Source organism: Ovis aries, chromosome 12 (assembly GCF_016772045.2).
Source record: "Ovis aries strain OAR_USU_Benz2616 breed Rambouillet chromosome 12, ARS-UI_Ramb_v3.0, whole genome shotgun sequence".
Taxonomy (NCBI): domain Eukaryota; kingdom Metazoa; phylum Chordata; class Mammalia; order Artiodactyla; family Bovidae; genus Ovis; species Ovis aries.
The window spans coordinates 18,349,169-18,364,422 of NC_056065.1; the positions used below are offsets into that span (position 1 = coordinate 18,349,169).

Consider the following 15,254-nt stretch of genomic DNA (forward strand, 5'->3'; position numbering starts at 1 on the left):
ATTAAAGATTAAAAATTTATTTTAATTAAATTTAGCATTTCTTATACATTTCTTATACTGAGTTCTCGCTCAGTCGTGTCTGACTCTTTGCGACCCCATGAATCGCAGCACACCAGGCCTCCCTGTCCATCACCAACTCCCGGAGTTCACTCAGACTCACATCCATCGAGTCAGTGATGCCATCCAGCCATCTCATCCTCTGTCGTCCCCTTCTCCTCCTGCCCCCAATCCCTGCCAGCATCAGAGTCTTTTCCAATGAGTCAACTCTTCGCATGAGGTGGCCAAAGTACTGGAGTTTCAGCTTCAGCCTCATTCCCTCCAAAGAAATCCCAGGGCCGATCTCCTTCAGAATGGACTGGTTGTATCTCCTTGCAGTCCAAGGGCTACCCAAATACTGAGAGTCTATATTCTTATTAAGGGACAAGATTTTGGTATAGCCAGGATCGATACTTTCAATCATTTTGATTAACTTCATTACTGAAGAGCTCCTCTTAATAGTTTACATCAGAACTTTACAGAAAAGAGAATGTATATAAGAACATGATATTTAACAATAAAATGATAATAATTTAAATAATTGGTACTTGTATTATGGATAATTCTTTGAGTTTTTTGAAAAGAGAAGAAATTATAGAAAGATAGTGGGGAGTTCATAGTTCATCTCCATCAAGATACTATGATGTTCCAAAATCTTAACTTGGAGGGGCTAGACTTCCAACACATACTAGTTGTAGGGGTAGATTTCCCTTAAAGCTCAGGAAACTTGATCTTCAAGGTCCTTTGCTTGCATGAGCCCCTTCCAAGGCAATCATGGTTATATATTTTTATGAAATTTGCAAATATATGATATATAACTACAGCTTGTTTTGGCCACTGTCTCTTGCCCTTTTAACTTGCGCTCTGTTATATGTGTCCTCATATTGATTAAGACTGGGGTAGCCATGGACTTTTTGAGCTCAAATCAAGGGGAAGTTGAGTCTGGGTAATATTTAGTTTGGGTTCAGTAGCTAATGTGATTTCAGTCACTTTCTCTAAAAAGTTGTCAAGGCTTAAATATGTCATTTTAACCACAATTTGGAAAGATAAGGAATGTGAGAAATCACAAACTTTTAATTTGTATGCATGCAAAGGAAAGGTTTAAAGAAAGATCAGATAGAAAAATTAATATGAGACAAAAGCTATAAAAATGAACAATGGAGTCAACTGAAATATTCTGACATCAAGAAGAAAACTGTAACAAGATAAATTTCAAATCATACCCAAAGTAGGAAACTATTAAAAGAAAAAGTTGGATCTAGGATTGAAGCCGGAGAAGGCACTGGCAACCCACTCCAGTACTCTTGCCTGGAAACTCCCATGGACGGAGGAGCCTGGTGGGCTGCAGTCCGTGGGGTCGCTAAGAGTCGGACACGACTGAGCGACTTCCTTTTCACTTTAAACTTTCATGCATTGGAGAAGGAAATGGCAACCCACTCCAGTGTTCTTGCCTGGAGAATCCCAGGGACGGAGAAGCCTGATGGGCTGCCGTCTATGGGGTCGCACAGAGTCGGACACGACTGAAGCAACTTAGCAGCAGCAGCAGCAGGATTGAAGCAATGCATAAGCAATTTGATTACTTTGATCATACAAATTATGAACAGAAATAGCTCATATTGGAAAAATCTCAACTTCTTACTCATTTGTAGATAAAACAATGGCATCTATGACAAAATACAACTTATAAATTCAGTCATACAGTAAGGATATCCATGAAAACTGGTAATGATACTGTCAAGTCAACAAATAACTAAGACGAGTCACTGCAAATCGCCTTAAGACAAAAAAAGTTAAAACATTCTAAAACTTTAAAAAAACCTTGGTAGGTATTTCTCCAAATTTGACAAAAATCAAACATTTCTATAAAATTATATTGATGAGTTGTGAAGCTTAAAGTCACTTCTATAAACTTAAAATCATTAAAAAATAGTTTGATCAACTATGTAACAGAAAAGAATGAATTATGTACTCTCTCTAGATAATATCTTTCTATTCTCTCTAGATAATTATAGTACAAAGCCATTTTTATATGAAAAGGTGACCAAGGGTATAAGTTAAACGTGTCAGGGGAAAAAAATAGAGATGCCAAAAGTTATATAATTAAAATTATAATTCTTATAATTTATTTTTCCCTTAGAAATATTTACTTTTATATTTTGTTTTGTCATCACTTTGTTTTCTTAAAGACCATTGCCCCAATTTTATACTTTTCAGGCGCACCCAAATCTAGATCTGACTAAATGTGTAATCTTGCGCAAATATCTAATCTCTATGCCTCAGTTCCTTCATTTAAAAACATGAATAATAATAGCAACCATTTTGTAAAGATTAACTGAGGTAATAATGTATAAAACACTGGGCATGGTACCTCCTTGGTAGTAAATACTCAATGACAATGATTGCTATTGACGTTCATTTAATAGCTATAGCAAAAAGGGAGTAAAAGAATTTGTACACAACATCATCAGTAATAATTTGTACCTTATCAGTATTGCTGTGAATTATTCTCTTGGTCCAGAACCAATGCATTCATGGTTTGTTTGCTTTTTGGTGGACATGACACTTTTCAAGAAGAAAGAGTTTTGGTCTGTTTTTATGAAATGCATTACATGCACATAAAAATGTGAGATTACATTTTTCTTTATTGGACAGTGTGCAGTTAGTTGTTGCATCAGATGTAATCAAAATAAACTTTCATTACGTATATGTTTTATATCTAAGGCAAATCTGTCAACTTCTCTGCTTCACAGATTCTCTGTTTACTGAAAAGTAGACAAGGCTCCCTTACCTGGAAGACGACTGTACGCCACACCCTCTTCCTGTCCCCCGCAGCACTCGAAATCTTTGCTCACAATCTGTCCACCACAGCACTGCTGGCCGTGGCCATCGTGGAGCCTCCCAGCACAGCAAATCTGCTTTCCTGAGGTGGAGTACGGCATTCTGCCACAGCAGGAGTTGCCTAGGCCAGCGGAAACCCGATTGTGCTGTTCATCTGGACAACATACTTCACCTGTCAATTTAGGACAATAACCATCATTGCATGAGTTAAAAAAATATGCTTCGACTCACAATGAAATGTTATCACAACAATCTTGCAGATGCCAACCAGTTGACAGGATACTGTCATACCAGAGATAGAAAATCTCAATACAACTTCAAAATTTTTACATTAAGGTGTATGAACATTTTTGTGCTGACGGTGTATAAACATGGTTTAATTTTGCACTGAAGGTGATAAACATGTATAAACAAACATGTTGAAGGTACATAAACATGACATACACATATGCCAACTTAGAGGCAAGGCTATGTTGCCTATTTTCTCTCTGACTGCTACTACATGAACACATGAAGTTCTGGTGACATGGATTAAGTGGCATTATAAAAAAGATCTGCGTACAAATCCTCTTCTATCTATTTAGTATAAATTTTTTTGGAAAAAAAATTTTTTGGATGGGTTCAGAAAACAATTCTTGATAAATTCATATTGCTTTTGATTATAATTTACTTAACCTATATTTATTTAATCAAAAATATTTCCAGTGAAAAGGTTAATCAAGTGAGAAGAGGTAAAAATACTATATTCAAGTCTGCATATGAGTATTTTGCTGAGCTATGGTGGACACTGATTTTCACTGACATAGTTACATCTACATTTACCCTTCACGTGATATTCTGGGAAACCTGCGATAAGAATAAAATAATCTCTTGCACAGTGCCTTGGGATGAAAGGGTTCAAATACTCTAAATATCAGTAGTCTGCTTTTTTTTCTTCTTTTTTTTTTGGTATGAAGCATTGTCTAAAAGATAGGAAAACTCTAAAGACAGAAAAAAAATTTAATAGATTTCCTGAAGGAAATCTTAGAAAAGACTAATAAGAAATTGGAAGATCTGAAAATCAAACTTTATCTTCCTTTTGTATCTCATGACCAATTCTGGGTTGACCTACTTCCTAACCCCCTGAACCTTGACCTTCTCTCCCTTTTGCCTTACTAATTTTCTCCTTTCCACATCTTCAACAGATCCTTTTTTCTTTCCTCCACCGCCTCTTAAACATATCTTTACCCCTGGACACTATCCCTTCATTAAATCTTATAAGGTATGTGAATATGATGGCCAACCTGGCAGGTCTTACAAATTTAAATCAAGGTCCAGAAAAGATTTGCATAATCTAGTTAATAACTTGCCAAACCTTCTTAAGAAAAGGCACAAGATCCATGAAGAATTAAGGATTGCCTCAGGAATTCATAGTCCTCGACTCCTTGATCTCTGTCAATTAGCTCATCTTCTTATGAAGCCAGGATATGCCAAAACTTGGTTAGTAAAAGCAAGATGAACTGCTCACCAAAATGATATTTAAAATATGGGACAATATTTAACTATGGGCAGATATATAAAGAGCACAAAAATAGGACAAGAACTCTTAGCAGTTATCCCTGAGGTCTTTCTTGTCCAAAATTTATTGGTCAAAAACCCATCCCACTAGATGAAATGGACAAATAATAGAAGCATGTAACCTACCAAGACTAAATCATGAAGACATAGAAAATCTGAATAGACTGATAGCTAGTAACAGGATTGAATCACTAATCAAAACCTCCCTGCAAAGAAAAGTCCTGGACTAGATGGCTTCACTGGAGAATTCTCTCAAACATCCTTTCTTTCCCTCTTTCAGTAGCACATTAAAAGGATTATACAAAATAACCAAGTGGGATTTATTCTTGAAATGCAAGGATAACTCAACATACAAAAATCAGTCAGTGCAATACAACCATGTTAGTAGAATGAAAGAAGGAAAACACATGGCCATCCCACTTGTACAGAAAAAGCATTTGACAAAATTCAAAACTTTTCTGTTAGAAAAACATTTAAAAAACCAGAAGTAGAAGAGAATACCCAACACAATAATAAGTATGTGAGAAAACCCTACAACTAATGTTATACTCAAGAAATCATTTCTTCTAAGACCAGGAAGATGATTTTCACCATTTCTATTCAACATAATATTTAAAGGATAACCAGAGCAATTTGGCAAGAAAAAGAAATAAAAGGCATCCATACTGAAACGGAAGAAGTAAAATTTATCTCTGGTCACAGACAATGTAATTTCATGGGTAGAAAAACCCTAAAGATTTCATACTCAAAACCCAGTCTGAACTAATAAGAGAATTCAACAGAGTTGCAGGATATAGAGTCAACATACAAAATATATATTACAAAAATAAAAATGAAAGATTTGTAAAGGAAATTTAAAAAACAATTTCATTTACAATAATATAAAAGCACCTAAGAATAAGCTTAATCAAGGAGGTAAAGGAAATGTAGAGTGAAAACTACAAACTGTGGCTAAAAGAAATTAGAATTAAATTGGATGTTCCACATTCAAGGATTAGAAGACCTGATATTGTTAATATGTCAATATCATACAAAGTGATCGATTCAATGCAATCCCTATTAAAATCCCAATAATACTTCTTGCAGAAATAGAAAAATCAACCTTAATATTCAAATGGAGTCTCCAGGTACTTCAGATAGCCAAACAATCTTAAAAAAGAACAAAGTTGTCAATCTCACGTTGCTTGATTTCAAACCTTACAGTAAAGCTATGGTAATCAAAATGATGTGATCCTAGTACAAAGACAGACATATAAACCAATGGAACCAAATAGAGAGCTCAGAACTTAAACCTTACATATATAATCAAATGATTTCCAAAAGGATGTCAAGACCATTCACTGGGGGAAAGGACCTTCTTTTCAAAAAATGTCAATGGAAAATCTAGACATCCAAATGGAAAGAATGAAGTTGAACCCATATCTTATACTATATACAAAAATTAAATAAAAATGGGCCCAAGACCTAAATGTAAAAGCTAAAACTATACATTTTTTAAGAAGAAAGCATAGGAGAAAAGTTTAATGACATTGGCTTTGGCAATAATTTCTTGGATATGACACCAAAAGCACAGGCAACAACAAGAAAAATATATCATTTAGACTTCATCAAAATTAAAAAGTGTTAGGCATGCAAAGACACTGTTGCTGTTAAGTCACTTCAGTCGTGTCGGACTCTGTGCGACCCCATTGACGGCAGCCCACCAGGCTCCCGCGTCCCTGGGATTCTCCAGGCAAGAACACTGGAGTGGGTTGCCATCTCCTTCTCCAATGCATGAAAGTGAAAAGTGAAAGGGAAGTTGCTCAGTCGTGTCCAACTCTTTGTGACCCCATGGACTGCTGGCTTCTCCGTCCATGGGATTTTCTAGGCAAGAGTACTGGAGTGGGATGCCACTGCCTTCTGCGAATAAGGATTGAGCTAACTTGAAAGAGGAGAGAAAGAAACATTCAAGGCACTAAAAAGAAATGACAATGATATCCAAAAAGTTTTGATAAGAGTACTATGAAGCTAAGGTACCTAAGTCACAATGTGCATTGACACGTTCAATAACGGAGGAATAGCTCATTAAATGACAGCAGTCTGGTAATAAAATACTATGAGGCCAACAAATACACAGAAGAGAAAAAAAAGCTGAGTGGGGAAAATGCTCACAGTATATTATACCCAAACCATGTTAAAGAATAATGCAGAGTAACAGCAAGATCTCAGATATAATCTATTTTCTGATGTATAGCATATTTGCCCAAATATGGGGTGATGCAAAAAGAACTGAACACTTTCATAATTACTCAGCAACTAAGTTACATGTAGAACAGCTAGTTAAAACCAGTATGTAAAGGAACTATACCACTATTATTTCCGTAATTTCACAAATTTCAGTAAGGACCTCTCACATCACACAGCAAACATGTACTGTAACTAATTCCAGACCCTTTAGAGCATATCATGATCACTGGCAGAAAAGACAGCATTGATTTCTTGCTTTATTTCCTCAAGGATGAGGAAGGGGTGGTATAAGCACAAAAGCTGTAAGTATTACAGCTGGAAATCTGGTAGCCCCTGTTGCAGAGGTAGCCCAATAATTTGAATACCAGTTCAGTCTTACACCATTGTAGGTGAGTCTTCAGGAAACTCCAGAACCAACAAAGAAAGTAAGGCAAACTCCCATCTTACTAAAAAAAAAAAATCAAGTTGCAGCTCCAGGGAAAAATCAACCTGCTGGCACAACTAGGTATGCTATTTCTGTCTGTGTTTTCTGCAAAAATGAATGGACTAAGGATTCACACTGGTGAAAACTAAGATTCATTCTGGTGAAAACTAAAATGTAAAGATAACTTGATAGCTTGATAATTATATGTCTGTACATCACCGACTCAGTGGACATGGGTTTGGGTAACCTCCGGGAGTTGGTGATGGATACGGAGGTCTGATGTGCTGTGGTTCATGGGGTCGCAAAGAGTCGGACACAACTGAGCGACTGAACAGAACTGACAGCTATATTAAGAGCATGATAGTATAGTTATATTTAATCTGATTATTGAGTAATAAGCTTTTCTTTCAACTGTTTTTTTTAAATCACATAAGAGGTTTTGCCCCCCCTTAAAAACTATTCAACAGAAAAACTGTTGTAAATCCTCACAAATTCTCACATCATCTAGCTCTCAATTTTAAACAAAATTTTTGAAGAAGATAACCTGAAAACACCTTCATGAGTGCAATTTCAGGTGCTTATGCAGACCACCAAAAGAAATCAACTTTTTAAGAAAGAGGAATAGAAAACGTAACAAGATTTAGGAAGTGTTGAGCATCTTTCAGTTCAGTTCAGTTCAGTTCAGTTGCTCAGTCGTGTCTGACTCTTTGCAACAGCATGAACTGCAGCACGCCAGGCCTCCCTGTCCATCACCAACTTCCGGAGTTCACTCAGACTCACGTCCATCGAGTCAGTGATGCCATCCAGCCATCTCATCCTCTGTCATCCCCTTCTCCTCCTGCCCCCAATCCCTGACAGCATCAGAGTCTGTTCCAATGAGTCAACTCTTCGCATGAGGTGGCCAAAGTACTGGAGTTTCAGCTTTAGCATCATTCCTTCTACCAACTGATTAAAACTATGACCCATAGGAGAAAGTAATTGTAAATCATATATTTAATAAGGTACCAATATGCAGAATACATAAAGAACTACAACTCAACAGCAAAAACGCGATCCAATTAAAATATGTGCAAAGGGTATATAGAGGCTTTCATGGTGTTTCAGATGATAAAGAATCTGCCTGCAATGTGAGAGACCTTGGTTCAATCCCTGGGTTGGGAAGATCCCTTGGAGGAGGGCATGGCAACCCACCTATTCCAGTATTCTTACCTGGAGAAACCCCATGGACAGAGGAGCCTGGCGGGCTACAGTCCATGGGGTTGCAAAGAGTCAGACACAACTGAGCAGTTAAGCACACACACACACAAAGGATACATGTAGACATTTCTCTAAAGAAGATATATATATATATATATACACACACACACACACACACACACACACACACATATGACCAATAAGCACAAATAAATTCAATATTACAAATTATTAGGGAAATGTGTATCAAAATCACAATGAGATCCTATTTCACACCCAGTTATAGTTACTATAAAAACAAAACAAAAACAGAAAACAACCAGTGTTAGCAAGAAAATGGGGAAATTGGAACCCTGTGCATTGTGGTTGAGAATGCAAAATGGTGCAGCTGCTGTGGAAAACACTATAGCAGTCCCTCAAAAAATTAAACATGGAGTTACCATATAATATAGGAATTCCAGTTTGGGGTATATAGCCAAAAAACTGAAAGCAAAGACTTGAATAGATAGTTGTATAGCAATGTTTACCACAGCCTTATTCACAACAGTCAAGACATGGAAACAGCTCAAATGTCCATCCTCAGACGAACAGATAAACCAAATGTTGTAAATACATACAATGGAATATTATTCAACCTGAAATAGGAAGGAAATTCTGACATATGCTACAACATGGATGAACCTTGAAAATATTATATGAAATAAGCCAGTCACAAAAGGACCAATATTATATGATTCTACTTATATGAAGTACCTGAGGAAAAGGAGAAAGGATTCACTGCAAACAGCGAGCTTACTGTATTTGTTATGTTTTTCTAGGTGAGAGGTTTCTCCTCTGATCTGCAGTGTGGTTCCCATTTCTTAAATCTTTACAGCTAGAGAATGCGCAGTGTCCCTTTTTGGCAGACTTTCTTTACCGTAATGTGTCACATGGTCCAGGGGCACCGTATATACTTATATTGGGGAAAACTAATCCTTTAAAAAGAAATCCACTTTTGAGTACAACAAATATCAATTGGATATTTCAGTCATATTTCCCTGAATCCCTCAGAATGTTATTCAGTTACTAAGCAAAGAAAAAGCTTCATAAAAAGAGGTGTGGATTATATCAATGAGAAGTAAAACTGATTTTTTTCCCCTCAAAAAAGGGCTATTAGACATAAGATACAAGGATCAGTCACCTTCTCATTAACCTCTCAAAATGAATCTATTTCACGACAGGCTTGAAAATGTTTTCTCTTTAAAAGCTACCATGCAGTCTTAACAGTTAATTGTTATTCTTATCAAAGAATGACCCACATTAACATTTAGCTTGAAGTCATTAGCATATTTATAAAAAAGGGGAGTGGAAAGTGCATTCTTTTCTCTGCTGCTCTTTGTTATGGGGTTCTATGGAGGAAAGTTGTGAGAAAAAAATGAAGTCAACATAATTCACCAAAAGGAGGTAGATATTATCCACCAATATTTCAGACTTGTCTAGAAATATCAAAATGCCTAGATCTGTCTCAGGCTTGAACTGGCAGACTACTGAGTGAATTTTAATTACATTGAAATGCGCTTCCCTGGTGGCTCAGCAGTAAAGAATCTGCCTGCAATGCAGGAGATGCGGGTTTGACCCCTGGGTGGGGAAGATCCTCTGGAGAAGGAAATGGCAACCCACTCCAATATTCTTGCCTGGGAAATCCCATGGACGTCCACAGGATTGCAAAGAGCCAGACACAACCTAGTGACTAAAACCACCAAACAATAAGATGGTTTGGGATCAACATGTTTTTCTTTCATGATGTAAACAGTGTTAAGCCAGGTAATAAAGACCACTGGCTGAAGACTGAGATCACAATATAATATCTTCAATTAGGTACATTGATATTAGTGATTGGAGTAAAATATTCTCTTTGATTATCCCATAAGATTGCATTTTTTCCCTCTGATATCAAGGTAGGCATCCTAATCCTCTGAAAAATTAACCACTTAAAAGATCTAAATGTGGCCAATGCTCAATAGAAAGGCTTGCATAATATCAATAAATGAGCTTTGAGCTTCCAGGACTTATTTCATTTTTGGACTTTCTTTGGGGGAAAAAAGCTGAATTTTATTTGGAAATAGAATAAAAGTAGATTGTTTTCTTAGTTCAAGATCTGACACTTTGTGTCAGGATTGAGAAAGATGATAGGCATATTTCCTAGGTGTTCATAGCTTTGACAAATGTAACCAAGTGATTTTTATCAATTTTAGGCAAAGTGGATATTTTTCAGAGTTGGGACAGTTCTTTGCAAATCATAACTTATTAAAAATTTTAACGTGACTTGGAGATGAAAATGCAATTAGAGAAAAGCCTAATATGACCTATTGTTCTGAAGAATGGGAAGGATGGGACAGCAGAAAATTTTCATCTCACATCTGTGGTTGTAATTTTCAAGGCAATTTTTTTTTTTTTTTTTTGCAAAGGAGGAAAGATGTGAACTATAGTAAAAAATTCCCAAAGTGCAAATTATTTTGAGAGAGTAAAGCATTTGACAGTGTCTGATTGGTTGCCTAACACTATGACTTATAGTATAACAAAGTTAAGACTTTAATCCTTGGTTGTCGGGAGCCAGCGTGAGGAATCCCGCCCATGGCAAAGGTCATGAGGAAGGAGGCCTGACATACGCAAAGGCAGGATCAGGCCTCATGGGTCCCCCGGACATCACCATTGTGTTTTCTTACTTGGAAAATCCAGTTGATTTAGAGTTCCTTAATTATGAAAGTATTTTTTGCATAATAACTAGAAAAAAATAGTACTTCCACAAAGAATTATAAAAGCATTTTTGTGGAAGAATCATAAATAATAGTACATTAATAAAGGTACATTTTCAAAATTAATTAATTAATCTATGTGAATCTGGTCATGTTATTGATTCTTTTTGAATGTCTTTCTATGTTTGGGAACTTTAAATAAAATAACCGTGTCCTACAGTTGTGAAAAATATATACGGTATCATAATTAAAATCTTGAATATAGAGCTTTCCAGATGCTTGTTGTTTCATAAATGTTTTATAAATGCCAATTGTTGTCTTTATTTTCAGTTATAGTCATTGGACACTGTTTTGTGTAGTTGAATTTGCAAAATGGCTTATTCAGTCAGCTGATAAGATAGAAGGAAAAGAAGGTGAGGAGGGAAAAATTCCTGAATGCTACTCTTTACTAATCCCACCTTGCTCTGCCAGGTGTAGAGTAATGAGGGGTACTATGGGCTAGACTCAGATAAATGGAATTTGTGATAAACATCCACCTAAGAACAATGCCATTCCAATCCAAAAGAAAGGCAATGCCAAAGAATGTTCAGACTACCACACAATTGCACTCATCTCACATGCAAGCGAAGCAATGCTAAAAAGTCTCCAAGCCAGGCTTCAACATTACGTGACCCAAGAACTTTCAGATGTTCAAGTTGGATTTGAAAAGGCAGAGGAGCCAGAAATCAAATTGGCAGCATATGTGGGATCATAGAAAAAGCAAGAGAATTTCAGAAAACCTCTACTTCTGCTTCATTGACTGCATGAAATCCTTTGACTGTGTGGATCACGACAAACTGCGGAAAAGTCTTAAAGAGATGGGAATACCAGACAACCTTACCTGCCTCCTGAGACACCTGTATGCAGGTCAAGAAGCAACAGTTAGAACCAGACATGAAATAACAGACTGGTTCAAAATTGGGAAAGGAGTATATCAAGGCTGTATATTGTCACACTGCTTATTTAACTTCTATGCAGAGAACATCATGCAAAGTACCAGGCTGGATGAATCACAAGCTGGAATCAAGGTAGTAAGGAGAAATATCAATAACCTTAGATATCCAGGTAACACTACCCTTATGGCAAAAAGCAAACAGGAACTAAAGAGCCTCTTGATAAAAGTGAAAGAGGACAGTGAAAAAACTGGCTTAACTCAACATTCAAAAAATAAAGATCATGGCATCTGGTCCCATCACTCCATGGCAAATAGAAGTGAGAAACAATGGAAACAGCGAAAGACTTTATTTTCTTGGGCTCCAAAATCAATGCAGATGGTGACTGCAGCCATTGAAATAAGAAGACACTTGCTCCTTGGAAGAAAAGCTATAACCAACCTAGATAGCATATTAAAAAGCATAGACATTACTTTGCTGACAAAGGGCCATGTAGTTAAAGCTATGGTTTTTCCAGTAGTCATGTATGGACGTGAGAGCTGGACCATAAAGAAGGCTGAGCGCTGAATTGATGCTTTTGGACTGTGGTGTTGGAGAAGACTCTTGAGAGTAACTTGGGCTGCAAGGAGATTAAATCAGTCAATTCTAAAGGAAATCAATCCTGAATATTCATTAGAAGGACTGATTCTAAAGCTGAAACTCCAGCAGTTTGGCCACCTGATGCAAAGTGCCAACTCATTGGAAAAGACTCTGATGCTGGGAAAGATTGAAGGCAGGAGGACAAGGGGACAACAGAGGACAAGATGGGTTGATGGCATCACTGACTCAATGGACATGAGTTTGAGCAAGCTCCGAGAGATGGTGAAGGACAGGGAAGCCTGGCAAGGTGCTGTCCATGGGGTCACAAAGAGTCAGACATGACTGAGCAACTGAACAGCAACAATAAGGAACAACGCATGCACTGTTCAGAATAGAAATGGAAAAAATGGAGACTAGGTTCATGGATTGATACACCAAGAAATTCAGAGTTTATGATGAAGTACTCAGTTCAGTTCAGCTCAGTCACTCAGTCGTGTCCAACTCTTTGCAACCCCATGAATGGCAGCATGCCAGGCCTCCCTGTCCATCACCATCTCCTGGAGTTCATTCAAACTCACGTCCATTGAGTCAGTGATGCCATCCAGCCATCTCATCCTCTGTTGTCCCCTTCTCCTCCTGCCTCCAACCCCTCCCAGCATCAGGGTCTTTTCCAATGAGTCAACTCTTCACATGAGGTGGCCAAAGTACTGGAGTTTCAGCTTTAGCATCATTCCTTCCAAAGAAATCCCAGGGCTGATCTTCAGAATGGACTGGTTGGATCTCCTTGCAGTCCAAGGGACTCTCAAGAGTCTTCTCCAACACCACAGTTCAAAAGCATCAATTCTTCGGTGCTCAGCCATGTGAATAAAGTCACAAAAAAGGCAGCTATCCAGCTCTCCAGATATATTTCTTTATGTAGTACATATAACAAGTCCCTTGTATTTCCTCTTTGGTTTGCGCTTTGTCTTGCTTATATTTAAAGAAAGCTGAAACAAGAAATGATATCTAAAACCAAACATTGGCTACATGTTAGTGACTGTTGTTAGCTATGTATTTTTTTTTGGTGGGGAGGTGCTTAAAACAATTCACTGACATAAGTCATGTGTTTGCTTTTTCTAGTTCGCAATATTACTGAGTACACCTGGAAATGATCCTCACCTGGTAGAATTCTAACATAATACCCTGAGCAACACTGATGATTTGGTTGTGTCTCTCGTATGCGGCCACCACAACAAACTCCAGTCAAGTTTGAAACAAATGCTATGTACTTCTCTTCACAACAGGCATGTCCAGGCTGAGGGTCATAGAGAGCTCCATTACAACAAACCTGAAATTTGAGAATCAGGTGTAAAAGAAATTATTAAGAGTATTATACCACCATATCTTATATGATACTGTTGTTATCTAATAAGGCCTTGACCTTAGATCAAATGTAGCATATTTCTGATAAGAATTCAAAGGTTTAAAAGATACATATTCTGAAAATCATTCAAATTCTATCATTGCAATTCAATACAATGTAGCTTCTTTTAGCCTTCGACCATGCTTTGTGCTCTATTATAAAATGCTATAAGTATGAATTATTTTTGGAATGTCAGTGCTTCCAATGTGAAGATGATTTTGAGTTGCAAATGAACAATTTCTTTTGTATATATGTTTTTATTTTAATGATTGTTAAACAGCACCACATCTATGGAAACCTGTCTCTTATTGGTCTTTTTTTTTTAAACCTTGCATTTCCCTTATACTAATTTATATGATCACTTATTGGTGAACCCAATCTTCAGACAAGGCAACCTCAACAGTGTCCAACAGTTATATATATATATAAAATGTATGTATATATGTATAATGTGTATTTATGTATGTATGTATATATAATGTGTATACATATATGTATGTATATGTATCTACATAAAAGGAAATTTATATGGAAATTAATTTTGAAAAGCCCTTTTAACAATGTGTTTTCTCCAGGAGCTGTGGAAGAAATTATGTGCTCGAACAATCAGATAATTACTTTGCATGCTCACTTGAGGTCTGAGAGAATGACACTCTATATCCAGAGCAAACGAGATACTGAACAGTGCTGAGATGTAGCCTCAGAACCTGTCCTTGGCATAAGTTACATTAATTAGATAGATGCTTCCTGTGGCAGCAAAAATCAACCACTGTTTAAGAGGTGCTTCTCGTTTTCCTCTTTGCTCATTGCTGCTGCAGCCTCCACCAACACTTGATTCATGCTCTATCCCAAGGGGGCAGAGTATGGAATAACTAAGTCTGAAGGCAAGCTTAGTACTTCATTCATTTCTCAGAAGTAACCAAAGAGCAAAGAAACTGGGCAGAAATCTCTTTCTGTGGTTCCTCAGGTAGCCCTGGTAAACCAACTGGAATAAGTTGGTTTTGTTGTTTAGTTATCAGCAATGAAGATTCAAAATCAGTCTGATTCCAAGGACAAATCGCGTGACTCCTTTCTTTAATGCCACATTCTGAGTGACAAGTAAAATTTCAAATTACGCTCCATTTTAAAGAACTAAGGAAAAACTCTCTGTGTTGATTTGGGATTTAGGAATGGTAGTCATTTTTGCTTGCAGGGTAAAACAATACACACATTCTTCTTGTTTTATGACAGTAACCTAAAATTGTGCTGTGTGTTGTATAATCTTAAAGCATCTATTAAAGTTCCATTCACATACAGAGTTCTTGGATACCAAAGCACATCCGCCAGTC

General features: G+C 37.0%; 1 protein-coding gene across 1 annotated transcript in view; it reads right to left on the bottom strand.

Moving 5' to 3' along the window:
- The window catches only part of USH2A (usherin), a 983,289-nt gene that overhangs the window by 233,593 nt on the left and 734,442 nt on the right, over window positions 1-15,254 (bottom strand). The window contains exons 50-51 of the mRNA XM_060396021.1: window positions 13,683-13,851; window positions 2,825-3,046 (exon numbers count right to left, since the gene is read on the bottom strand). Coding sequence (XP_060252004.1) covers window positions 2,825-3,046; window positions 13,683-13,851 — 391 coding nt within the window. The remainder of the gene's footprint in view (window positions 1-2,824; window positions 3,047-13,682; window positions 13,852-15,254) is intronic.